General features: G+C 36.4%; 1 protein-coding gene across 1 annotated transcript; it reads left to right on the forward strand.

The window, feature by feature from the left end:
• Positions 1–261: 261 nt before the first annotated feature.
• On the forward strand, positions 262–27,655 carry ST13 (ST13 Hsp70 interacting protein). The gene is made up of 12 exons (XM_060164594.1): positions 262–508; positions 5,583–5,640; positions 7,731–7,806; positions 9,519–9,589; positions 14,010–14,076; positions 18,284–18,368; positions 18,490–18,600; positions 21,060–21,162; positions 22,273–22,389; positions 23,026–23,074; positions 25,168–25,301; positions 25,802–27,655. Exons 1-12 carry the CDS (start codon positions 399–401, stop codon positions 25,928–25,930), a joined length of 1,110 nt encoding a protein of 369 aa, XP_060020577.1. The 5' UTR covers positions 262–398; the 3' UTR covers positions 25,931–27,655.
• The last annotated feature ends 329 nt before the right edge of the window (positions 27,656–27,984 follow it).

Here is a 27,984-nt window from a genome sequence, read left to right on the forward strand (position 1 = left end):
TCACAGAATATTCCATTCTAAATGACTCCCCGCAGGGGCTGACAGCTCCCGCCTCCTTGAAAGCACCGGATAGGAGGTTGATCCATTTAGAGCACTGTTCTGAGTGAAGATAAGAATCCGTGCATGGAGAGGCAGGCACCAGCACGAACAGCCACACTTCTAGAAGATTCTAGGCAGTGCACAGCGCGGCTGCAGAGGAATAGGAATGAACGGGCGAAGGACCCGGGGTCACGAGACCGTTGGGTGGGCGGAGCCAGCGGCCGGGGAGGTTCTAGTCTGTTCTGCCTCTCAGCAGCCGCCCCCTTTACGCGGTCACGCTGAGCTAGCCCGGGCTTGGGATCGGGCTGCAGCCTCTGCCGCGCCCGCCGCCTACTGCTGCCTCCCGCCGCCTCCGGACCATGGACCCCCGCAAAGTGAGCGAGCTTCGAGCCTTTGTGAAAATGTGCAAGCAGGACCCAAGCGTTCTGCACACCGAGGAAATGCGCTTCCTGAAGGAGTGGGTGGAGAGGTGAGACCTGGGCCTGAGGGCCGATGGGGGAGGGAACAGGGACGGCGGGAGGGGGAGCTGGGCCCGAGCTGGCGCGGGGCGGAGGAACCTGGAGCTCGGCGGCGAGTCTCGCTCCCTGGCGGCGACGTCGAGGGGCTCGTGGAGGATCGGGAAGCTTAGATGGTTCAGAGGCAGGGAAGGAAAAGGCAGAGCTGGGTTTCCTCCGCTCTGAGGTCGCCAGGGGTGTGTTTTCGGCGAAATACGGAGATGCAGATGGTTGCGGGCAGCAGGGCACTGTAGCCGTGAGGGGGAGGGGTGAAAGCGGCAAGACTTAGCTTTCTCATGGAGTTGTTTTTCTTGAAATCTCTGGTGTCCTGCTGAGGTCGCAGTGACACGAAGCAGCTCCTTTACGCACTGTGCCTTTAAAAAGTGGTGTGGTGTGTAAGTTATTTAATAAGTTACAATAAAAGTGGTAACTGTGTTTGATTACTTTTACAATTACAGCGATTCTAAGTGCGTAGAATTATTTTGGGAATCGCTTATTGTACCTCCGTAGTGGCAGTGCCATCACGCCAAACACTTTTAAAAAACTGATTTTTCAAGGACCCACATGTTAACACGATCTATTCTTGTTATCTTTAACTCCAGAGTACGGCGCTACGAGCGTGAAATTAATTGGACAGGCATTGTGCCAGGTGCTAGCTAGGAAACAGTTTAAGTACAATCTATTTAGGGATACAGATGGATAAGTACAGAAATTCATCTTGGTATTTAGCATGTAATAGAGATTAGTATTCTTCGTATTGAAGGGGAACTTAAGGGAGAAAGGGAACTCTTCCCCGAGATGATTCTTTAGAGTCAGTACTCCTGGTGAGGAATTTAAAAGAGATGACATACAAATTGCATCTCACGGTGATAAATAGCGAGTAAAGAGGGATAAATAGTGTAAAACAATATGACTTGTAAAAGGTACTACCCTAAACGTTGATTTGTTTATTTTAGTAACATTTTTATAGGGGAAGATGAACCAACGATTAGCCAACATTTGAAAGAATATTTCTTCCAGTGAGCTTGTTCTAACGAAGAAACTTAAGTTCAGATCTATCAACGTTGTCTGTGGTGGGATAGTAATTTTTTTCCTCTAGGAAGTTTCTCAGTCCTTTTTTCCCCCACCAGGTTTCTAGCTACTGTAAGGTTTTTGCTCATGTTAATTTATGTAAAATTCTGAGAACACTTACAATTAGTTACTGTAGTAGCTTAATAACAGTTGTTAACAGTTAATAGCGTTTTGCAAATTGTGCTTTTTAACAGAAAAATTTTTAGGACTAGGAATTGAGGTCTAGATTTTAGTCATTTTCTCTGTTGAGTAACTTGATCCAAAAATGTCACTTAAGATATTTGTATGCTTTTGTCCTCCTCTTAAACTTACTCATTGGAGAAAAGAGCCTACAATTAATAAGTTCTTAAAATTCCAGGTAAAGCGGACCTATACTGCAGGAAGAAATATCTGGCACCAAGAGTGAGCGGTATATTGCGTTGATGCAATGTTATGTTCCACTCCTAGAGAGGTAGAGGACACTGAGGAAAAAGTTAACACGCATCCGAGAGCAGTGTTGTAACTTGTGCTGGAGTGATTGTGGCTGTGTAGAGAATTCCGATTTATGGTCTGAAAATTCTGTCAAGTATTGTAGTCTCTGAAGTGTATCAGTTACTCTCTTTTCTGTCTTGGTATCAGTCGTCTTAAAGCAGTCCAAAGTTATAGGAGATAGGGTTGAATGTGGAGACTTCTAGGTCCAGTAATATTCCTAAACCTAATCCTACTTTTAGGGTTCCTCAAGTAGAAACCATCTCAGGTTTTCCTTTAGTCCATACTAAATTAGTCATGGATATCCAGGCTTAGACATTGAAGAACAGTCCATTTGCTTATTTGCCATAATTTCTACTATTGTTTATAGCTTAAAATTTTATTTGGTTTTAAGAATATATAAGTTTAATAAATTGAACAAGAGAAATATGAAGAAAAAAATTTTGGCCCAATAGTCAGTGGGAATCAGGGAGACTACATTCTTTCCAAGAAATAATGTTTTGGAATATTTTTGTTTTTCTAGGGGGAGAAGTATTTTCTGATGCTATTTGCTCCTATATCACAACTCGGTCTACTTTGTATCTTGCAGTTACTTTTATCCTTTTATTTTATGGCAATTTAAGATCAAAGGGAGAATCTTTGTATTCTAGTCTCCAGCACAGTGCATGCATGGCACATGGCTTTTCAGCAGATTTGGGTTTTTTTGTTGTTTTTTTTTTGTGTGGTACGTGGGCCTCTCACTGTTGTGGCCTCTCCCGTTGCGGAGCACAGGCTCCAGACGCGCAGGCTCAGCGGCCATGGCCCATGGGCCCAGCCGCTCCGCGGCATGTGGGATCTTCCTGGACCGGGGCATGAACCCGTGTCCCCTGCATCGGCAGGTGGACTCTCAACTACTGCGCCACCAGGGAAGCCCTTCAGCAGATATTTTAAATGAAATGAACAGGATGCATTTGTACCCTCAGTGAATATAGCACCCAGTGTTTTGTACATGTGTGTAAGTAAATAAAGCACAGAGTAGGTTTAATGTTACCAAATTAAGAGAATTATGACTGAAGTCTTGTGTGGTCCCACATAAATGCCTATATTGGCAAAGTCCAGTTTGCCATTTTTGGCGGAGAACTATCTTGTTTTAAATCTTGGAAGCATAAAATGAAACTTCTGTACCTATAAATTGGTGCTACCTTCCAATAGTTAACTAGAATTTGGAATGTGAGAAACTCTAAATCTAGTTTATGAATAAACCCTCTTGGGTTTTCCTCCCAAGTTTTAAATTTTTTAATTTTTTGGAAACAGTTTCTAGCTTGCAAACAAAATGCAAGTATAGTACAAGGAAATTTTTTCCTGAACTATTTCCAACACTGTGTCCCCAACACCATTTAGGGTGTGTTTTCTGCAAACAAGGACAGTCCTCTGCAGTACAGCCATCAACTCAGGAAACTGATACTGATACATTAATAGTATCTAATCTTGAGAATTACATGTTACACTTCGTACTCATGTCTCTTCGTTCTGAAATAATTCTTCAGTCTTTCACTGATTTTCATGACCTTGGCAATTTTGAGTATTATGGGTCAGTTATTTTGTAGAATTTCCCTCAATGTGGGTTTGTCTGATATTTCCTTAGGATTAGATTTAGTTTAACACATTAGTTGGCAGGACTATCACCTCCCAAAGTTTTAACATAAATTACACTGTTAGGACTGTGTTTGGATGTCACTCTAAATACATTCTTGGATGCTGCATTTTGAAACTTAGGAAAAACACAGTTTAGGAAGTCTGGTGCCTTCATTAAAATTTAACTGCAAAGAACTGGTATTTGATTACTGTGCTCTTTCGAAAAGTTTTTCGGTAGAATAGAATTTTAAAGAATTTTGTCCTGTTTGTATGCTTGTTCCCTATGATTAAACCATTTCACTTTGCTGAATTGCTAGTTAGATGTTTTGGATTGTGTAATGATTTAATGATTGGCACACAGGAGCCATTTTTCCTTATCAAAGGTACTGAGTGACTGAAGATTTTTTTTGTTACTGTCACATTAAACAGAATGGGAAAGGTACACATTTTTCTTAATTGAATGGTACATACAAGAAATTGCAAATTTTGTTTCTCATTACATTTGTTCCTTTGCATTTATACTTCATGTTGGCCTTATCAAAAGATACTATTGAGTGAATAGGCAAGCCACAGGGTGGGAGAAGACATTTGCAACTTGTAAAACTGACAGAATGTGCATATGCGGAATATACAAAGAACACCTACAAACATGATAGACAACCTAATAGAAGGCTGGACAAGAGGTGAACTTTACGAAAAAGGTTTTTAAAATGGCCAGTAAATGTATGAAAAGAGATACCACTACACACCTGTTACAATAAGATACCACTACACACCTGTTAAAAATGCTAAAAATTTAAAAGATGGACAGTAGCTAAGTGTGGAACAGATGAATTCTCATACACTGGTAATAGATGTGTAAGTTGGTAAAAGAACTTTGGAAAACCAATATCTATTTAAATCCAGTATACTCATACCTTATGTCCAGAAATCCCACCCAACTGAAATTAATGTAAGCATGGCTCTGATAACTCTAAGTTATAAAGAATCGACGCTTACACGTGTTTTGGACTAGGTTCCTTTCTGTTTTCCAAGTTAACATATCTTTGTTTTACATAAAAGTTAATGGCCTCTTTTTTTTTTTTTAAGGCACATGTTAAGTCTTTGTGATCTCCAGCTCTCACTATTTTGGAGTGCTCTTAATCCACTGAATTTTTTAATCACTGGACTGTTGCATGTAGCCCTTATGCTTAGAAGGAGCATATAACACTAACTCTTCATGGTCTTATTTTTTCCTTATTTTTAAGTTATTTATGTATAACTCACTTCGTTGGCCTGGAGTATTTGGGAAAGAAGGGCTTGCAAGGCCAAGAAGAAATTCTAATGGGTGAAGTTTAGAGGTGATAAGGAGAAAATCTTCAGTGTGAGGGGCATATGAATATAACCAAGAAGAACCCTTGTAGGTACTAGTCAGAGGAAACAAATGTTTTGAATCATTGCACTGTGACTTCGTATGGTTATTTTATAAACTGCCTATTTGAATTTAATTGAGCTATTCTTACTAAATGTCAAACTTTTGATTCAAAAATTCAAAGTTTTGGATTCGAGTATATCTACTGAACTCTAACAATTTGTACAAATGATTTTGTCATTGCATGTTTCTCTACCTCTTTTCCTTTTTCTCTGGGAATGGGCAGAGAAGCTGTATAATTAAGTTTACTAGACTTATTGAGACAAGGAAAGGGTTAGATTTTTATTAACCAGTATCCTAAAAGTAAATAAATTTTTAAGCTGAAAGAAACTTACAATACTGAAGCATTCAAATGAATTTACCCTTAAAGGTTTGAAAAGGTAACTATTTAAATATGTAACCTTTTTCTCAGCATAAATAAATGTTTCTTGGCTTACTGAATTTTAGTTTTCTAAACAAATATCTTTTCTTTCATCTTTCTCAAGCATGGGGGGTAAAATACCACCTGCTACTCATAAAACTAAATTGGAAGAAAATACCAAGGTAAGCTATGAATTTCATTTGTATGTTTAGTGATAAAGTACAATAAGGTTTCTTAGGGATGTTTGTCACCTTCTGCCCTCAAATTGCCATTCCTGATTTCCCCGAGAAATCACTTGGAAGTAACATCTTCGTAAAATTTCTATTTGGACATCAAATCTCTATAATCTGATTTAACACTGAGAATGTGGGGTTGAATGTTCACTATGTTGTATAGAGTAAGTGAGAATAAATGCTGGATATATGTTATATGCGTGACCTGTAAGTGGTAAGCTCTGTGTCTGTGTGCATTTGTAGTCTTCATCTTTATTTATTATTTTTTTTAGCCACTCAGCGCTGCTTGTGGGATCTTAGTTCCCTGACCAGGGATTGAACCTGGGCCCACAGCAGTGAAAGTGCTGAGTTCTAACTACTGGACTGCCAGGGAATTCCCATTCATCATTTTTGGTTGGTTGTTTTTTAGCACGTAGCATAGTGTTTTTGTAGGTACTTTATTAATATTTGGAAAGTAAATGAAAAAACAGCCCAAAATAGTTACTCTGAATTTTCTTTTCTGCCCTACCACCTGAGGAATATTTCTGAGTGTGGTTCATGGAGTTGCTTTAGCGTATTTGCCAAAAAGGTGTGTACAAACAGGAGGAGGTTGCTGGTATCTAAAGTTTAGAGATGGGGATGGGGGAAGATGTACTCTTAATGCTCCCTTGGGACTTCCCTGGTGGTACAGTGGTTGAGAACCCGCCTGTGAATGCAGGGGACACTGGTTCAAGCCCTGGTCTGGGAAGATCCCACATGTTGTGGAACAACTAAGCCCGCGAGCCACAACTACTGAGCCTGTGTGCCACAACTACTGAAGCCCATGCACCTAGAGCCCGAGCTCTGCAACAAGAGAAACCACCGCAATGAGAAGCCTGTGCACCACGACAAAGAGTAGCCCCTGCTCGCGCCACAACTAGAGAAAGCCCGTGCACAGCAACAAAGAAGACCTAATGCAGCCGAAAATAAATAAATTAATTAATTAATTAATTTTTTAAAAAAAGAATGCTCCCTTTGGAATTCCTTTTTCTCCTATTTTCTGCCTTCATGTCTAAAAGGTTTTTTTCCTCAGCGTCTTCTGACTAGCTATCTTAAATTGATAAGAAAATTTGCTGTTTTATTATTTAGCTTATCTTTGAACAGTGAAATGAGAGAAGTTAAGTAAAAGCTTCAGAAGTAGTAATTCTTTTTTTGGTGAGTCAATTGTCAGAGTTTGGTAGATTCTGAGCCGTAGGTAAGATATTTTGCCATGTGATACTTGTGTGAAGACAAAATTGTATTAACTTATATCTCTGCTAAAAAATTTTTATTTTGCGAAAGTAGTATGTGTTTGATTATGGAGAGTTGTGGACTACAGTGCCTGTTAAGGGTGTTACATAATATGTGGTATGTCCACTTTATTAGCTTCCTAAAATCCAAAATTTTAAAAATTCTAAAACTCATTTTCTAAATGGTTTGGATGAGGGACTGGACCTATACTTAATTAATTAATTTATTTTTATTTATTTATTTTTTTGGCTCCGTTGGGTCTTCGTTGCTATGCGCGGGCTTTCTCTTATTGTGGCGAGCGGAGGCTACTCTTCGTTGCGGTGCGTGGGCTTCTCATTGCAGTGGCTTCTCTTTGTTGCGGAGCATGGGCTCTAGGCGCTTGGACTCAGTTGCAGCATGTGGGCCCTACAGCACGCAGGCTTCAGTGTTGTAGCACGTGGGCTCAGTAGTTGCAGTGCATGGGCTCTAGAGCACAGGCTCAGTAGTTGTGGCGCATGGGCTTAGTTGCTCCACTGCATGTGGGGTTTTCCTGGACCAGGGATCGAACCTGTGTCCCCAGCATTGGCAGGCGGATTCTTAACCACTGTGCCACCAGGGAAGTCCCTTTAATTTAAAAAGAGAAATAAAAATAGAAAACAAAAGCTAGTTTACCAAAACAAAACAAGAAAGAGCATCAACAACTGAAATACAGCGTATCTGAATAGTTTATACATAAATTGGTATAAATTAATAGCATATATGTTGGGTGTGATATTAAATGCTGATAGCATTGTTTGCCTTCCTTTTGCTAGGAAGAAAAAACAGATAGTAGGAAGGCGGAGGAAAACATAAAGACAGACGAACCATCAAGTGAGGAGAGTGATCTAGGTGAGGAGATGGTAGTTAGTTTGTATTTGATAATCTCATGATATGGTCCTGTGTTGATTTTTACTAAATTGACTAAATTAGTGCTATCTAATAGAAGTATAACGTGAGCTACATATGAAATTTAAAATTTTCTAGTAACCACGTTTTAAAAATTTAAAGCAGTTGAAATTAATTCAAATAATATATTTTAAACAATATGTAAAATGGTACCATTTCAGCATGTAATCAATATGGGAAAATTATTAATGAGCTGTTTTCCTTTTTTCATACTAGGTCTTCAAATCCAGAGTATTTATAGCGTATCTCAATGCAGATGTTACCTTTTTAATGGAAATACTTGATCAGTATTCAGACTTCATGAAATTTGTATTTGAATAAGTTGGGTCAGATACCCAGGTTTTTCTAGACATATGTAAAAGTTTTCCAATAAATGAATCCAGTACCAAAAAATTATTTTCCTTTAGTACCTGCATCTGTGTTAATAAAACTGGTTCAGTTTAGAAGAATTGATGTCTATGCCATGGGCTTGGGGTTTTATTTGTTTGTTTGGTTTGGTTTTTTTAGACTGAAAACTGACAAATTTCTTCATAAATTTGGAGGTCCTTTGAGACTATAAATGTATACCCCAGTTATTAATTGGGCAGTCTCTTAATTCACAGAACCTATCTAAAAGTTTAAAAAAAATACTCATTTTTCAGATTTTCAAATTTTGAGTCCGTTGATCTTTGGTATGTTAGAAAGGGTTTGTTGTTTGGGGACTTAATCAGATCTTTTACTTTTTGTAAAATTTTTTTAGTCTTACAATTTTCTAACAATTACCATGACTAATATTTTTTTAAAAATTAACACCATCTAAAAGCATTTTGTGCAGGAATCAAGCTGTTTTATAATTAGAAAAAGTTACAAGCTCAGTTCCTGTTAAAAATTGATTAAAAATTTATTGTTGGATGTTAATTCTGATTTCAGGTAGCCAATTTTAATTTCATTCTTTTTTGACAGTTGAGAGGAAACTGCTTTTATCACATTTACTCTTTGCTAAAAATGCCTCCTAATGTTTATTGTTTAAAAAATTTTTGATATATAACAGTTACTTTGTTTTGTTTATACAGTTGTCCATCATGAAGTTTGCAGCATAGCTCTTTGTAGTGCTATCTTTGGGGGTCAGTTCTGTACGAGTAGTATACTTTTAGTTTAAAATTTATCCATACTATGTTTTCAAAGGCAGAAAATGGTAAAATTAAATATTTTATCATGACTTACATCACAGTTTCACTATAACTTGTGCTATCTGCATAAAATATTTTTTAAAAAAACATTATAGTATATTGGTGTGTAGAACACAATATTTCAACTGAATCAGTTTGTTGACACTGACTAAATTAGTATGTCTGTGTAATATGTAATAGGAATAGAAACTATGCACTTGCCAGAGTACCTACTACAATATGATAATAAATACCTTGCATTATGTGACTATTAAAATGAAATATAATTTTACCAAAACAATAAGATTGTGTTTAACAGGGAAATATTTTACAGTGTACCAGTTTAAATAAAATTAACAAAGTAAAATATTTAAATTAATCTAGAGTAAAATGTTCAGTTCATCAGTTGCACTAGCCAAGGTTAATTAATTTTTAATAGCCTCATGTGGCTAGTGGCTACTATATTGGATAGCCCAGGTCTTATTTTCATTTTCTTAACTTCAACAGAAATTGACAATGAAGGTGTGATTGAACCAGACACTGATGCCCCTCAAGAAATGGGAGATGAAAATGTAGAGGTAAGTTCAATGGCTTATTTTCTGCTTCCTGCCAGGAATGTGAAAGCCTACCTACTGTAATAATTTTATGACATCTCTCTTCTAGGAAAAGCGCAAGTTGAATCTTTCTCTGACTTAAGGCATCTAGGAAAGCATTTTATTCTTTAAAATATTTGTGAAAATTCCCTTTATTTTTAATCGTAGTCTCTAACGATCTCTGAAATACTTGTATTCTGTTTACCTATTTCAGTTTGCATCTGGTTCGACTGCTTTTGAGACCATAGGGTTCATCTAACATTTATTTCTACAAGTGGAATTGCCTGTTAATGGGATATCTATCGCCAGTTTTCCAAAATGGTTTTGTCCCAACAAAAGATATTGCCCTCAAGGTGGTGAAAATCGGTTCTTGGGAGGGGGGCTTGAAGAAAACTTAGGTGTTACAATGGTTAGTGGTACTCCAAAGGTCGTAGCACATTCACATATATGCACTATATCTGCAATATTAAAATGGAGGAGGTGAGAAGTAAGAAAAAATTGCCTAAAAAGGCTCTTTGGGGGTTGATAATGAAACAAAGCTTGAGAAACATTGTAATATACTAATTGCAGTTTAAAAGATTGGTCCATATTCTCACCAGTTCTTGATATTGTCATAATTCATCTTTGCCAACCTTACTGTGTGAAATGATACGTCCTTGTGGCTTGTAAGTTTGCATTTTCCTGATTTCTAATAAAGTTGACATATTCTCATGTTTATTTGTTATTCACAGGTGCTTGTGAAGTCTTATTCTGACTTTTCCCTTTTTTTTTTTACTGGTTCATCTCTTTCTTGCTGATTTTTAAGTTCAGTTTATATTCTGCTAACAGTTGATGCCAACAATTTGTCGTCTGTGTGCTCCACATTTTTTTCTACTAGTTTGTGGTTTCTCTTCACTTTCTTTACATTGTCTTAGTATACAAAGTCTTTTCTTAAATATTTTAATTTTATTGGAATATAGTTGATTTACAATGTTGTTAGTTTCAGGTGTACAGCAAAGTAATTCAGTTATACATATACATCTATTAATTCTTTTTTAGAATATTTCCCATATAGGTTATTACAGAATATTGAGTAGTGTTCCCTGTGCTGTACAGTAGGTCCTTGCTGGATATCTATTTTATATACAGTAGTGTGTGTATGTTAATCCCAAGTTCCTGATTTATCCCTCCCCCCATACAAAATCTTCTAATATAGTTAAATTGAAAGTTCTTTTATATGCTTTATTACCTTAAGGTTATAATTGCTGTAATATATTGGTTTTTTCCTTCTGAAAATTTTATGTTTGCCTTTCACCTTTAACCATCAACACCATAATTGAAAAATCCTTTTCCTCACCAATGCCAAAATACACGGTTTCTGTATATGTGTGGGTCTGTTTTGGTGTTTTCTTGTTCTACTTGTCTAATTTTTTTCCATGCACTAATGAAACATTGTTGTATTTAGCTTTAGATTAAGTCTGTTATCTTGTAGGGCAAGGACCCCCAAACCTTTAGGAGTAATTTTGGTTGCTATTGGCCCTTTGTTCATCCATATAAATTTTAGAATCAGATTGTTATCCCCCCTCCATTAGAATTGCATTAAACCTAAATTAACAAATGGAGGAGCTACATCTCCTCATTGTTGAGATTATCCATGAATGTGATGTCTGTTTTATTTTTAGGTCTTTTTTAATGTCTTTAAATAATTTAACTTTTTCTCCATAACGAACATAAATACTTTGTCAATATTTGTTAAAAAAATTAATCATGTTCTATTTATTGATGGTGCCATTCATCTCGGTGTGTCTAGGTTTATAATACTTTTTATTTATCCTACTTGGGATTTACTGGGCATCGTAAATCCTAGGGTTAGCTTTTTTTAGCTCTGGAATATTTTCAGCTAGTATCTCTTTCAAAAATGGCTTCTTTCCCATTCTCTCTACTCTCATTCTGGAGCCGTAGTTAGATACAGACTTTCATTATTAAGTTCCATCTCTTTATCACTGACGAATTATGTATGCTTTCTTTGTCTAATCAGCTGTTCCATTGATGTTTGAATTTGAATACTTGTTTTTCATTTTGATACTTTCTCTTTGATTCTTTTTAAAGACCACTTGGTTATTTTTAAGTCTCTTGCTCCTTACTCATTTTCAGAACTTGCATTTATTTTCTTAAACACATTAAATTCTTTATCGGACTGTTTTGCTGGTCTTATTCTCCTGTTATTTTTCCTGACTCTTGCTCATTGAGGTACTTTGTTTACTGTAGTTTGTGTGTGTGCGTGCGCATGCACGCGTGTGTGTGTTGACCATGAGTTCTTGTAAACTTTACCTGTGGAAAGGTTTTGAGGCCTGAGTAGAAGGTGTGTTCCTCCAAAGAGAGAGATGTTTGCTTCAATCAAGACGCTGAGTTGGTGCGACCAGCTCAAGGATCACTTCAGATTCTCAGCATGGTTTTTTCATTGCTTATTTAACTACAGAAGTAATGTGAATTCCAGTGCAAAGGCTGGCTTGTGGTTATGAATTTTCAGGGGAGATTTCTTTTTCTTCTCTCTATATAGGTTTCCCTCTTTGGGACAGGTTTATTTTTGATATACCATTATGCCTGCAAGTATAGGCATTTGGGGTTCCAGATTTGTTTTGGAGGATGTCTGATTAGACAACATACATTTGTTTCACCTGAATCTAGACTTTGTTTCATGTGTCCTGCACTGTCTTCAAAAACAGAATTGCAAGGTCACCCAGCTTGACACCTTCCACAAGGGTGATAGCAGATGGAGCACTTGGCACCTGGCTGGATTTCAAACCTTCACTTTATTTTGCTGTTTGAGGATTTCTACATTCTTAGGCCAAAGATGGCTTTTATTGATAAAAGGTGTGTTTTAGACTTGTTCAGAGTATCATGTGCATCATATTGCCATAAACTGAGGTCGTCTTTTTGCAAATTATCCTGGCTCTGTAGGATGTCTTACTATGTGGAAAGTGTGTTTTCCTTTATTCTTTTAAAAAGTTTTAGTTTGTCCAAAACTTGTAGGGATTTTTGTTTGAAATGCTTTGAATTTATTGAGTAACTTGGGGGTAGATTGATACAGTTGATAATTTTTTCATGAGCATGGTATATATCTGTGTCCTTTAATAAAATTTTATCTTTTCCCCTGCTCCCTCCCATGAAAGTCTTGTGTGCTCTTAGAATGGTATCTTGTTCTATTATATTTTATAATTGTTGCTGATGTGGAAGAACTCTGGGTTTGTTTTTTATGTTGCTCTTGTATTCTCTTGTTGTTCTCTTCAGTAAAGAGAACTTTACTGAATTGTCATAGTAGATCTAATAGCTTGTCAGTTCTATTAGATTTTCTAGGTATGTGTATAAAGACAGCTGGTATTTTCCTTCCAGTTTTTAAACGTATCAAATCATTTTCTTAATGATTAGCCAGCACCTTTAGTAATATTTTACAGTGATGGTGATAGAGTGGATTTTTGATTGTTAAAGAAATCGCTTCTTGTAGGAGGTTTGCTGTACGTTTTCGTTATTAATGATCATTGTACTGTCAGCATCTTGTACGGTGTTTGTTCTATCTAGTATAGGTGCTCAATAGATGTTCATAGGACCAAAAGAATGAGACATTTCTAAGATTCAAGCCTCTTAGGAACTAGCTTTTCCACTTGTGGGGAGACTGGGTTTTAGTACAGGTATACCTCCAAGATCTCTTTGTGAGTTAGGTTCTAGACCACCACAATAAGGTGAGTCACACAAATTTTTTGGTTTCCCAGTGCATGTAGGAGTTATGTTTACACTATGTTGTAGTCTATTAAAGTGTACAATAGCATTATGTTTAAAAAACAATGTACATACCTTAATTTAAAAATACTTTATTGCTAAAAAATGCTAACCATCTGAGCCTTCAGCAAGTCATAGTAGTAACATCACAGATCACCATAGCAAATACAATAATGAAAAAATTTGAAATACTGGAAGAGTTGCCAAAATGACACAAAGTAAGCAAATGTTGTTGGAAAAATGGCTCCAGTAGACTCACAGCATTGCCAGAAACCTTCAATTTGTAAAATTTGTGCTGTCTGCCAAGTGCAATAAAATAAGCTGTGCCTATACTTGTGAATAACTAGAAAGAATTTGGTAAAAACTAGGGCAGAAAAACCTGCTCGGATCGGGATGGAGGGAAGCAAAAGTCATGTCTAGGGCAGAGTATAGGGAATGAAATTTATTATTTAGTATGAAAGATTAAAATGTATCCTGTAGGATTTCTTACTAATCCTTTATTATAATTCTCCTCTTTGTTCCCTTGAGACCAGAGAAAAATGAGTGGAAATGGGGGTTGTGACTACCACATCCCTAAGAAAGTCCAAATTGTTTCCTCCTTCCCTTTGCTTTTCTTCTACTACTTAGTTGATATTCAATTTCCCCATAGATAACTGAGGAGATGATGGATCAGGCAAATGATAAAAAAGTGGCTGCCATTGATGCCCTAAATGATGGTGAGTGATTTTTTTTTTTTTTCTCTTTGCTACATTTCCTATAGTAGTCTGGATATTCTCTTCTCTACTTCTCTGCTGCAGTAACTGTTAATGGTGGGAAACTGGAAGGGAACTTAAATTTATTGAGTATATGGTACTGGAGAAGAAAGCATCCTGTCCTCCACTCACCCCTTTCCCGTTAATAGGCTGAAATCACTCAGGTATCAATTATCTTCCCTCAGGGCGTGTACAGATCCTGATTATAACTCAAAGACTGTACTTTCCTGACTATAGTCTAGTGTTTCTCCACTGACAGGAGGCTTTGGAACCTTCTTTATAATAAAAGCCTGATGGGAAAACCTGAAAAAAAAGTAATAATAAAAGCTGAAAGGTTTTCCCCCAAAATGGTGTTAGATCGATGATCCTCGACTTTTTACATTGTAACACCCTTGACAAATATTGTCCTTCAATACAACACTCTTGTTCTAGTTTCTGCATGTTAGAACCCCTTCAGAAAATCCTATCAGAGTGGGAAAGTGCTGGTAGTATTAAGTATTATGTTTAATTAGTTAAAATTTATAAGAACAAATTATTTATTAACTTGGGTACTGTGCAAACCCCTTTATAGCTGTGTGGTGTAGTGTGTCACAATGCCATCATTGAATAGATGCTATTGTATGATGCTGTTGTGCATTTGTACTTCATCCTTAGACTTAGAAGATGACTAAAGTTTTATTTTAGAATGAGTTCAGTATCGATTGCTGTTCAGGTTCCTTTTCATTGTAATCCCACCACCTTCTTAGCTTAAGTCCTTATATGTTTATACTATTGCAGTTACCTTAATAGTTTGTCTACCTGACATGTCTTATATGTTTATACTATTGCAGTTACCTTAATAGTTTGTCTACCTGACATGTCTCTACTTCATTGCTTTCTATTCACTGCCCCTAGATCATTCTTATTTAGAACTTGTTTTTATTGGTGCACACTCCTTTGCTTGTAACCTGTGACTAACTTTTGCATACATTTTGAAGCTCATCATAGCATTGGACCCGCTAGAGTCAGATCCTGTATTTTCCCTTCCCAGCCTTATTCTTTTTGAGTATTAACCTTCCATTCCAGCCAGACCTCACTTTCCTAGAATGTTTCTTTACTTGTGCTTCTCTGTAAAGCTCTTCTTCACCTATTTCAACTTTTAAGTTGTACCCATCAATTCATCCCAGCCACTTCTCTTCCTGACCATTCCTTTTCCACACTAATCTTTTCTTAATTTCCCTACCACCTAAGATTTCTATTTACCTAACATATAATTGTGCCTTCTACATTTCTGCCAGCTTTATTATATTTTAATGTGCATTATTTCATTAAAACCTCATACTAGTCCCATTTTACAGATCAGTGAATAATCTGAGGGCTTAGAGGGGTTTTGACTTGCCCAGGATCTTACTGTGCCATACTATCAACTCATTATTTTTGTCACTTATTTTGGCATATTGTATTTTTTAAAACTTACTTATATATTGTCTAAGCAATATTTAACAAAGTGAAAATGAAGCAGCCACCACCTAATAAATCACATTTTTGTTTTTCCTTATTTTTTTCCAAGCTATGTTGATGTGTAAATATAGCCTAGTTCTAATTTTAGAATAGGTACAATTTCATGGTGTATGTTACAGGGATAAAACACTAGTATTATAAGCTAGGGATTGTAGGTTCAGGCCCCACCTGGGGTCGGAGAGACAGGAATATAGTTAAACCCTGGGTTTAAGGAGCCCAAGTTCCTGGGTTTGAATCCCAGCTCTGGGGCTTACTAGCTACGTAAACTTGGAGAAGTTACTCTCTCTGCCTCTGTTTTTGTTCCCTCCCTTGTAAAATATGGATAATAATACCTACCTAATAGAGTCATAAGGAATAAATGAGTAAATGTGTATATAATATGCCTAGAATAGTACCTGGTACTAATATTAAGGTACTGGTACTTTTCTTATTAAGACCTTAGTGTTTCCAGCTGTCACATTATTAGAGGTATTTCTGTTAGGCTTTTTAGTTTAATATATTTATTCGACAAGTATTTATTGAAGGCTTACCATGTTCCAGATGCTGGATATACAGCGGGAAACAAAGCAGACCAAGTTCTTTACTTCGTAGGCTTTATATTTTGGGAGAACAAAAATAAACAAATTTATAATATAAAGTTAGGTGGTAATTAGTGCTATGAAGAAAAATAGAGCTGAGTAAAGGGATAGTCAATGATGGAAGCTATATTTTATATAAGGTGGTCAGGAAAGCACCTGATGAAGTGCAGGGAGCAAGCCGTGTAAAGAAGCGCTTTTGGGGACATAGGGGAGAACAAATACAGAGGTTAATTGGGAGAGCATTGGGGGCAATTACGTGTTCAAGGAATAGCAGAAAGGCCAGACTATCTGGAGTGTGCTGAGCGAAGGGATAACAGTGGTAGAGTTGAGGTCAGAGAAGTGCTTGGGGGGTGGGAGATGGATGGTGGGAAGGTGGTGAGGAGGACAGATGATTGACAGCTCACTAAAGAACTTAGTAGATCATGCTAAGGATTTAGGATTTTATCCTTGATTATGCAAAGCCATTGAGGGTTTTTTGACTAGGAGGATTTCATAGTGAGAATTTACTTTTGAAAAGGATTATTCTTGCTACTCTGTGTAGATCAGATTTTAGGGGCAAATTAAGGGTATGTTCATTGGAGAAGTAGAAGCCAAGACATGAGTTGGTGTGGCAGAGGTATATTAGGAAAATACCTGTGAGGCAAGGTGGGGGAGCAGGGAGAACTGGAGGAGTCTGGGAAGACAGTGAGGCTATCATGTAGGTCTTACCCTCTGTAGGAGAGATGGAAGGTTGTGTAGGAAAAGTCTTCAACGGTGTGTGTGTTTCTAAAAGTCTAGGCAAGCCAAGGTTGCCCATTAGAGGAGTTGCACATCTCACAAGAATGGGCCTACCTGGGTATCCTTCCTGTATTCAGTCATTAGCTGGGAGCAGCTTATGGAATATAGCCTTGAGCCTAGAAGGCGGCGTTCTCCAGCAGTTGTGCTCGCTGCAGCAAATCTAAGGTGCATTTTCATGACTCCACAGAGGGAGGGAAGAAATTTTTGTAGTCCAGGTAGCTAATGATGATAGCTTTGCATTGGGGCAGAGTTGCCCAAACTTGCTCTGTTTATAGTGTCCTCACCATTTTCACTTTTTTCACAGCACTCCTAGGCCAAAAGAAATACATAAGAGTTTAGTTTATAATGTAGTTAGGTTCAAACAATTTAGTAAGTATCTATGTCCTAACAAGTTAGTGATTGTTTGAAAAAAATAATACAAATGGAAAGAAAATATATTTAATTTCATCCTTTAATAACCATGTTTATTTTCTAGTAAGCAGTGGATATATGTTGGGCATTAAACAGCTTCTCAGATCTTGGAATCAGATTGGACATTGCCACCCTCACTGCTCCACATCTCTTTTTCTACAGTTCTTGCTTTTTTATCATAGAAACAACTTAAAAATTAATTTTTGGCTGCATTAATTAATTAATATATTAATAAAAATTAATTAACTTTTGGCTGGGTCTTCGTTGCTGTGCGCGGGCTTTCTCTAGTTGCGGTGAGCGGGGGCTACTTTTCGTTGCAGTGCGCCGGCTTCTCATGGCAGTGGCTTCTCTTGTTGCAGAGCATGGGCTCTAGGTGCGTGGGCGTCAGTAGTTGTGGCACGTGGGCTCAGTAGTTGTGGCTCGTGGGCTCTAGAGTGCAGGATCAGTAGCTGTGGTGCATGGGCTTAGTTGCTCCGCGGCATGTGGGATCTTCCTGGACCAGGGCTCGAACCCATGTCCCCTGCATTGGCGGGCGGGTTCTTAACCACTGCGCCACCAGGGAAGCCCTGTCCTTTTAACTTAATGGATACAAGAAAATGTAATTAATAGAATAAAATTGACTTATCCTTTGATTTTATCTAAATTTAAAAGCCAATGAGTCCTACCAAGAATGTGGTATTCTAATATTTTTTAGGGGGGTTATGTTCCCCAAAATTGTCTGTCTTGAGTGATTTACAGTATAGGTATGGTAAAGATTTTGCTTTAAAGAGCCAGTTTTGTATGTTAATTTAGAAACTAGTCTTACTAGGCTAAAAGGGAAATGTGAAAGGCTAATTAAAGAGACCAACAGTTTTTATTAATATTTTTTATCCACTATTTCTCAATAAACTTTTGTTTCACTTTAGGTGAACTACAGAAAGCCATTGACTTGTTCACAGATGCCATCAAGCTAAATCCTCGTTTGGCCATTCTTTATGCCAAGAGAGCGAGGTGAGAATTCTAAATAAAAACTGATTTCTGCTTATTTGTTTAGATAGAATTGCTTCTGTGGCAACCCCCAAAAAGTTACTGTTTGAAATGAATACTTTTTAATATCATACTTATTTTTTAGTGTCTTCATCAAATTACAGAAGCCAAATGCTGCCATCCGAGACTGTGACAGAGCTATTGAAATAAATCCTGATTCTGCTCAGCCATACAAGTGGCGAGGGAAAGCACACAGGTAAATAATGAGACTTAGTTATTTTCAGAGCTCTTTAAGTTTAAATCTGATGTTTTAATATACCTTATTTTAAAAAAAAAATGGCGGGATTTCCCTGGCGGCCCAGTGGTTAAGACACTTCGCCTTCTAATGCAGGGGGTGTGGGTTCGATTCCCGGTTGGGGAGCTAAGATCCCACATGCCTCACAGCCAAAAAACCAAAACATAAAACAGAAGCAGTATTGTAACAAACTCAATAAAGACTTTAAAAATGGTCCACATCAAAAAAAATATTTTAAAAATGGCCTAAGGATTTAATTTTAATGTAATGCATGCTCAATATGTAGAATTGAGAGAATGTCATAAGGAACAAGTAAGAAAATAAAAATTCTTTTCACTGCTTCCATTCAGTGAATACCAGTGTTAACAGTTTTTGGCCACATATAGCCAAATGTAAGGTAAGGATTTTTCTCAGTTATCGCCAAGAAAAGAGAGTGGCTTTATATCAGTGTCTTACAAACTTTCTGTTATTTTCAGACTTCGTAACTTAACATTAAACAGCCAATATATTATGGAAAAAGGAATATACTAGCTTCAGACTACTTCGATCACTGTTAGGTCACTTGAAGAGTCAGATAAGGGGGAAAATAAAGAGGTGAATTTAACCCAGATCAGTCATCAAACCTGGAAGCAAAACTTAATATACAGATGAGTCTTTGTGGTTTGGGATGAAATGTCCTGTGCTATTTACATTTTACATGGATTGAAAAGGTACTGTGCTTCAAGTGTGGATGGAAATGAACATGAATATGCTTGGGACCATCTGTATTAGGTGACTCAAAAAGTAGCTCTAGTGATTATGAAGACAGATGTCAAAGGTACAGGTAAAAGATTGGAAAATTTATATTAATGCTCTCTGGGTATATGAAAGGTCATGCATTGCTGTTGATTGTCTTGAGATCGACCCCATTAGTCTTTGAGCATTTCTTGGCCTTCTGGTATAAGAACTCACCTTGTACTTTAGCTTGGAATAGACCAGGGACTTCCCTGGTGGTCCAGTGGTAAAGAATCTGCATTCCAATGCAGGGGACGCAGGTTCGATCCCTGGTCAGGGAAGTAAGATCCCACGTGCCACAACTAAGACCCAATGCAGCCAAAAAAGTAAATAAATAAAAAATAAATTTAAAAAATACACTATATAACATCAAAGAAAGCCATTAAAAAACAAACAGCTTGGAATAGACCATTTCTCCAGAAAATCTTGGTTTGTTTTAGTGGGGATTATTTTGTGGAAACTGAAATTTGGCCACTAGGTATGTTTATTGTTTCCAGGATATCGTCATTGTCATTTCAATTAACAGTCAGAAAAAACCTTTAAAAATAATGATTTTAGAGAAAGAAATTCAGAAATTTTGAGTTTATACCGATATTCTCAACTAAAATTCAACATTAAATGTTTTCCATTTTGTATTTTAGACAGTATTCTCCTAGAATCATGCATTAAAAATAATATACCCTTTAAGTAAAGTTTATTTTGCAGTTCTTTCTTATCCCTAGGATATATCTCACTTAGATATACAGTCAGAATACTGGTTTAAAAATTACTTGAATTAATTTTTCCTGTATGGTTTATGTTGTCAATGTGATAAATAATTAGCCTCTTTTTATTTGTTTGTATTCAGGGTTTGGGCTTGCTTTATTTCTGTCCTTTCTGATTTAATTTTCTTACTTGAGTTTGTAAAACATTTGCATGTTTAAAACTGAGTTAATAGGTATAACCAGAGAAGTCTCATTTCCATTGCTATCTCCTCTACTCCATATTTACCTATCTCCATCAGCCTTTAGTTTCTGATCCATCCCATCTCTCCTTTTTATTTATTTATTTTTTTGCGGTACGTGGGCCTCTCACTGTTGTGACCTCTCCCGTTGCGGAGCACAGGCTCTGGATGCGCAGGCTCAGCGACCATGGCTCACGGGCCTAGCCACTCCCCACGGCATGTGGGATCTTCCCTGAGCGGGGCACGAACCCGCGTCCCCTGCATCGGCAGGCAGACTGTCAACCACTGTGCCACCAGGGAAGCCCCCATCTCTCCTTTTTAAATAATATGTGCACACATGTTGTTTTCTATCCCATATAGAAGGTAGCATGCTGAATACGCATCATGTTAACCCTGTTTTTAATGAGTTGAAAGTTGTGGCTCTATATAATTTTTTAAAACATCATAATACTGTGAATTAAAACAAATTTTTAAAAGCTTTTAAACATTTTTTAGTAGAACAGCTTCACAGTTACCATAGAGGAAATTTAAACTAAATTTTTATGGAGTGGAACATACTAATTGAATTGGTTCATGAAATTTTGTAGTTGAATATCTAAACCTTTTCTGTAACAGTCCTTTTTTATAATAAGGAAGTAAGACACCATGCTACATAAGTGAATATGTGTAAAAGGCTCCAAAAATTACTTAAAATCTGTTTCAGACTTTTGGGCCATTGGGAAGAAGCTGCCCATGATCTTGCCCTTGCCTGTAAGCTGGATTATGATGAAGATGCTAGTGCAATGCTGAAAGAAGTTCAACCAAGGGTATGGTAAAGTAGAGAAGGGAAAAGTCATTACTAATGGCTCTAGTACTTAACTCCCTAGCAGTAAATTAACTGCAAAACAGATGCAAAGAAACAATCTTTGGAAGTTATAATCTGTAATCACTTAAATTTGTGTTGAACTCAGGAAATCTCATTGGGTTTTCATGCTTTAATTTCTCATGCAGTATTACAGCAAGCTATGTTATTTTGTTTGCAACCCTGCAAAATTATAACCAGAAGGTTAGAAATGGAAAAGGGGCATCAAGTTTACAGCAAAAGAACAAATAGAAAATTTATAAAATGCAGCCCAAGATTGAGTCTGGTTCTTATTTCTATCTAAAATTGTTAGTTAAAACAACTTAGTGCGTTTACATGGTAAATCTTTCAGCTTTGTGGGAAGTTCAAGAATTTACTATCGGAGGCTTTAAGATGGTGGACGTTTTATTGAATTTAATCTATCAGATGATTTGATTTTCTTTCTTTTTGTAACAGGGCTAACTCAGCAAGGTTATCGGATGAGATATTCTAGGACACAAGGTTTTTAAAAAATAATCATAAACAAGCTAAAATAATGGTTGAATATGAATCTCTTACGTTTATATTATTCTGTGAATAAATACTAGACTCCAAATGTTTGGCATGGACTATGTACTAGTGCCTGGTACATATTTTCTCTTGATTGTTATAGTTAAGACTAACATACTTCTCCCTGCCCTCTCATTTTATTGATGAGGAAAACTTCAGTATAGTTAGACTGTGGGAAGTAACTGGTATGTGTGTTCCCAGTCTCTGCCTTCCCATGGCAGGTATCAGGCAAAAATTGTCATGCAATTTGACATCTGTTTGTCATCCTTGCACTAGGTAATTGTTTGAAATTTTTAACACTTTTCTCTATCTTCAAATCCCAGCCTCTTTTCTTTGTTTCACAGTGGACTTGTTAAAGCCTGAGTTAGGTCTTTTTCTGTAGGGTAAATCTAACCCATTTTTCACAACTATGTGTTGAATTAAATCTCTCCACAAAGAAAAGTAATTCTTTAACAAAACCATTGATTTGTGCTGACCTTATTCAGCTTTCAGAGAAGACATTTTTCTGTGGCTGTTACTTCCCTAGGCCCAGAAAATTGCTGAACATCGGAGAAAGTATGAGCGAAAACGTGAAGAGCGAGAGATCAAAGAAAGAATAGAAAGAGTCAAGAAGGCTCGGGAAGAACATGAGAGAGCCCAGAGGGTAAGGTTTCTATACTTAAACCATTAAAGCAAAATATAGTAGATGAGACTTTTTTGGATATCATTCTAATTTCTGGCTCTTGTTAAATAAAAAGAGCTGGCTGCAGTTCTGTAGGATAGTGATACTACTTAAAGGAAGTTTTCCTTCCCTTCATTGCTTAGTCTTCAAATTCTCAAGTGAGTTTGTATAGCACCAATTTATATCCTTGTTTGTGTTCTCCTAAAATCAAGACTTTTTCCTGATCAAGTAATTAATTTAAAACTTGGCAGTATTATTTGCTTTCTTTAGGATGCAAGCCCTGATATTTTAAGTTTTATGATTACTTCCGTTTTAATAGTGGATTCGTAGCTATTTAAAATTGACTCTAGTTATTTTTTAGTTTTAGTTACAAATCAAAAATATTACTTGAAATCATTACCAAAAGTAATACCCATTGAGAATCCAGTTGAAAATTGTTTTTTGGGAGATGGGGTGTCTCCTTTAGTCCAGCATTGCCATTTGAAACTTGTCAAAACTTGTAAGTCCTCTAACTAGCTTATTTTACAATTTTTTTCATGGTTTTGCATGGATAAGGTAGGCGTGGACAGCAGACTTCCCCCTTCTTATTATATAATTTATTTCCTGTTTGTATTAAAGGAGGAAGAAGCCAGACGACAATCAGGAGCTCAGTATGGCTCTTTTCCAGGTATTTTGAAAGAAAAATTAAAACTCTTAATATTGTAAATAATTGGGTAATATTCTGATTTGGAGGCTCAGGTATGTATATTGTATTTTGTACCATTAGTCCCTGGAACACTGAGTCTTTAGAATGTCAGCCTCTATAAAGTTTCATTCTTGTTAAAAATTTTGTTAGTGGAAATACAGTATATTATTTTCCTCATATTTTGAGTAGTATACTTTTTAAAAATAGATAAAATTTACTGAGGTCTGAGCATTGTATTTTATTAAAAGACTATAAGAATTTATTATGATGTATTAATTAGAGTATTCCTAAATGGCTGTAATGGAATTTTGTTCTATTATACATTGATATTCATGAGGATACTAGGTAAAAGCATGGAATCATTAAGCACAAAAAGTTCTGCATCCAGTGTAGAATTAATATATCAACACATTCTTCCCTTTCTTGCAAATGTCAAGTGATCAGAAATTACTAGTGAGGCAAAGCCTTGAATGATAGCAGAGGCCTATAGGATACAGGTAGAAGAGCTGTTAAAAAGGCACTCAGAGAATGCTTCCTTAATGAGGCAGTGTGAAATATACGTAAAGAGAAGAGAGGTTTTTTTTTTTTTTAAGTTTGTAATTGTAATGGGGGATCAGCAGCTGCAACTAGCTTTCTTGTAAAGATTTATAGAGGCAGCTGCACACCACTTATGCTTCCCTTGCTTAGAATTTACCACATGGTCAGAGGCTAGGAAGGGTAGCCTCTAATCTGAAAGGTCATGTGCAAGCAACTAAAAAAAAAAAAAAAAGGAAGGAACATACATTGGGGATGACTTGGAGAAAAAGCAAGAAAATAAATTTTAGCTCATAGCTTACTTTCTGTTTATTAGATAATATCTTATATCAGGTACCTTTGTTTTAGAAAATGACCACTAATGTGGACTAGTACTAGAGATAATTTTTTGTTTTGTGGGTTTTATTATATGGATTTGACAAGCAGACTGGCTAACTTTTGTTGCCTTGGGTCAGTAATTTTTGTAGAAAGTAGTTTTAAAAAGTCAGCAGTAGCATAAGAAGCTAGAAGTTGTTTTCAGGCCCCCGATTAGATCTCCTTATCTGTGATTGTTAGTTATTTATGGGCACGTTTGTATTGTTGAGACAGATGGAAATCACTGTGTTATAGGTGTTTCTTCTTTATGATAGCTTTATTTGTAATGACCCTTGATCTGTAGATTAATGTTACCTGTATTTCTTTTTAGGATGTCCCTATGTTGGTGTTAATTGTGATTTTAGGATATCTCCAGTGGACATAAAGGTTTATGGTAGTGAAAAACTGAGTAGAAAAGTTTGGGTCTGTAATCTAAAAATATACTGGGAGAATTAAATCTTTTTTACTAGAGCATTGTTTTCAGTGTAAAAAAGAGACACCAGGACTGCTTGTTAAAAATGCAGATTTTCAGTTTTACTTTCAGAAAATTTGAGGCAGTCAGGGTGGAGATTAAGATCCACAGCTTTTTTTTTTTTTTTTTTTTTAAATTTTGGCTGAGTCCTGCAGCTTGCAGAATCTCAGTTCCCTGACCAGGGATTGAACCTGGCTCGCGGCAGTGAAAAGCACTAAATCCTAACCACTGGACCACCAGGGGACTCCCAAAAATCCACAGCTTTTTATAACAAGCATTTCAGGTAGTTCTTGAAGGAAGCAGTTAGCTTAGGGGAATATAGTTTTTTGGGGAAAAAAAAAACTAAACTCTTATGAATTAACTTTAAATTGAAACAGACAAATAATATTAAAGAATGAGAAGATAAGATACAAGGTGACTTAGGAGACTTTTTAATTTTATAATTCCAAGGGACTGTTAGTTTTCTCTCTGAGGTAAGACTAGTTTTCTTTTTAAAGTTTTGTTACTAGGAAAAACATATTTACAGCCTTATTTTTAAATAATTAATGTTAAAAATTATGTCTTGTTACATCCAGTTAGAATGTTCAGACTACTTTGTGTCTAGTAGCACACTTGTTCTTTGTGCATGCACATGTGTTATTTTAATCAGGAGGAAATAGTGTACTCAGACTGCTTGGGAATATGCTTGGTACAGATCTTTCATTTATTCTTGTAGGTGGCTTTCCTGGCGGAATGCCTGGTAATTTTCCTGGAGGAATGCCTGGAATGGGAGGGGGCATGCCTGGAATGGCAGGAATGCCTGGGCTCAATGAAATTCTTAGTGATCCAGAGGTTCTTGCAGCCATGCAGGTAAGACTTGGAAGAACAAAGTTGGACTTTATATCACTGAGGCATTTCTTTCATAATTCTATGTGGAGACAGGTTAAGGTTACTCTGTTGGCCATATTTTATTGAGCTGAATTACCAAATAGCTTATTATGCAGTTGTGACATTCATGTTCTTTTTTTCAGAATGAGCTTAAGTTTTTAAAAGTGGTTTATAGGGAAATACTCTGTAATAGTTGGTAATTATATCCTGTTGTCCTTTTCTTTGTATCAAAATTGTATATCTTTTTTTTCATTGTCTGAAGTGACATCATTGAGTTGGAGTTGGAGGTACACATTAATAATGTTTACGCTTCAGGGACTTGTCCAAACCTGAGTTGACTTAGCCATGACAAATTTGAAGGTCTGAATAAAGAGATAGGATTTAGGATAACAAAATTGATGACCCATAGAACATTTTTTTCATACTAAACATATATATATGTATACACATATATATATACACAGACACACCTTTCTTTGCAGGATCCAGAAGTTATGGTGGCCTTCCAGGATGTGGCTCAGAACCCGGCAAATATGTCAAAATATCAGAGCAACCCAAAGGTTATGAATCTCATCAGTAAATTGTCGGCCAAATTTGGAGGTCAAGCATAATGCCCTTCTGACAAATAAAGCCCCTGCTGAAGAAAAAGCAACTTAGATCACCTAATGGATGTCGCAATAATACAAACCAGTGTACCTCTGATCTTCTCATGAAGAAAGCTGGGGTGCTTTGAAGATAATCCCTACCCCTCTGCTCCAAATGCAGCTGAAACATTTTACAGTGGTTTGCCATTAGGATATTCATTCAGATAATGTTTTCTTACTAGAAATTTAAAACTTTAAACAATTTTTAAACCTTAAAAATATTTAAAACGAGGGTGTGTTAATCCCTACATTTTTCTTTACTAATCATTTTGGTTTTTTCCTTTGAATTAGTTAGGCAAGGAAGATACTTCAGTATGGAAGATTTATTGTTCAAGTTTGAGTGAAATAAAGATTTATTAGTGGGAAGCAAATGTAACATTTAAATAGATAAAGTTTGAGTTGGATATATGGTCACTGAGGCATTTTGATTTGTCTTTTTAATTGCTTTATTATTATTTTTTTTAATGATTTGCTTCCATGAAACTATTGGGACCACCAGTCTTGCAGTAGGACCTGGGTAGGGACTGGAAGTACTTGGCAGGGCAGCAGTAATCTTACTACATTTTATATAATGTGTACCCTTGTGCAGATTAACTTAAATCTTACACTGTGGTGAAAGGATGATTTTTATACTGCTGCAGTAAAATTGGATTACTTCGCTCTGTTCTTGTCTGATATCTAAAATAAATGTTTCACATTTCCACACAGGGGAAATAAGGGAATACTTTTCTTTTTGTATTTCTATGTTTAAAATGTTCTTTTCAGATCAGAAAATGCCCAACTCTTTGTCTGCTTTCTCCTTGTTTTCACATTTTTTTCATCCTACTCTTCTTGGGGTAAAGATGATGCTTTTTCACTAGCGTCATCACTGCTATCATCATTCACAGCATAATTATGCAAGCATATTTAACGCTGGGTTTAATTTAATATGTAATACAAATAATGGCTATGTAGGGTAATACCCATAATAGCTGTAGTTTCTTACTTGGCCAAGAGATTTCATATTTAAGTGTTAGATTTCCTCTTTGGTGAAATCGTAACATACCAAAAGATGTTGGAAGAAGGGATTCCCTTTGGTGTTTGGTCTCCTACTTAGGAAATACCTATTGCAGTTAGAGTTTATCTTGTAGTATTAATTTTGGGAGAAGTTTGAATTAATTGATACACAAAGAGGGGCATCTAAATTCCTAATCCAGCATGAACTAAAAAAATTGATGAGATTCATGGTGATTCTTCTTTGTGGAGTTCTCAGCATTGTGAAAGATGCATTGTTCTATTCAGCTCTTAAATACTGCAGCCATGTCCCCACCTCTCCTTATTCCTTCCCTGTCCTCCAAGGATAAAGAAAATGATAAATTTTTTGTTGTACATCCAATTCTTATATTAAATGAGGCTAAGTCCAGGCACTGTACCAGGAATTGCTAGGTTTCTACTTATTTTTCAATGTAAAGTGCTAGTTTAAAAGCAGTTTCAGGGGATGAGACCCTCTGTACTTTGCTTATTTGAAGAATCAGTGGTAGGAGCAGTGAAGTAAATTCCATGGAGTACATTTCTGAAATCATAAGTAAGTTGATTCAAGTTTTTACCCTTTGCTGTATGCAAGCAAATAGAAATGCATCTGTTAAGTGAGAAAAAGCTGTATGCTGATTATGCTTTTTAAACCCTTTAAAAATACTCAGCATATAAACTTGAGTGTAAGCTTGCTGGTGTTCTTTTTGTTAATATGTGTTCTCCTTTCTCAAAATTTCTAGTGTGTGCTGTAATTCAGGACCAGCTGCTTCTGGATTTTTCATTTGATTTACACATTACCTAAGTACATTCTAACGTTGCACATATTACCATACGTGGGTAAAAGTAAAATTGGTCTGAAAATGTATCCTGTGCTTTTTAGACTTTTAAGTTAATACAAAGTACATCTTCATTTTTGTAGAAACTGAACATCATTTCTAAACCAGAAATGTTCTGTTCTTGTGCCAATGATGCTATAAGAAGGAAAACTAAAGGACCTTTTTTCTGCTTAA

The sequence above is a fragment of the Lagenorhynchus albirostris genome, chromosome 11, assembly GCF_949774975.1.
Source record: "Lagenorhynchus albirostris chromosome 11, mLagAlb1.1, whole genome shotgun sequence".
Taxonomy (NCBI): domain Eukaryota; kingdom Metazoa; phylum Chordata; class Mammalia; order Artiodactyla; family Delphinidae; genus Lagenorhynchus; species Lagenorhynchus albirostris.

What these genes read in the sequence shown, in the direction of transcription:
- ST13 (XM_060164594.1), top strand. Translation starts at nt 399, where the DNA reads ATGGACCCCCGCAAAGTGAGCGAGCTTCGAGCCTTTGTGAAAATGTGC. An exon ending in CATTGATGCCCTAAATGATG is followed by an intron (nt 14,077 to 18,283) that starts GTGAGTGATTTT and finishes GTTTCACTTTAG; the next exon opens with GTGAACTACAGAAAGCCATT. An exon ending in TGGCGAGGGAAAGCACACAG is followed by an intron (nt 18,601 to 21,059) that starts GTAAATAATGAG and finishes AATCTGTTTCAG; the next exon opens with ACTTTTGGGCCATTGGGAAG.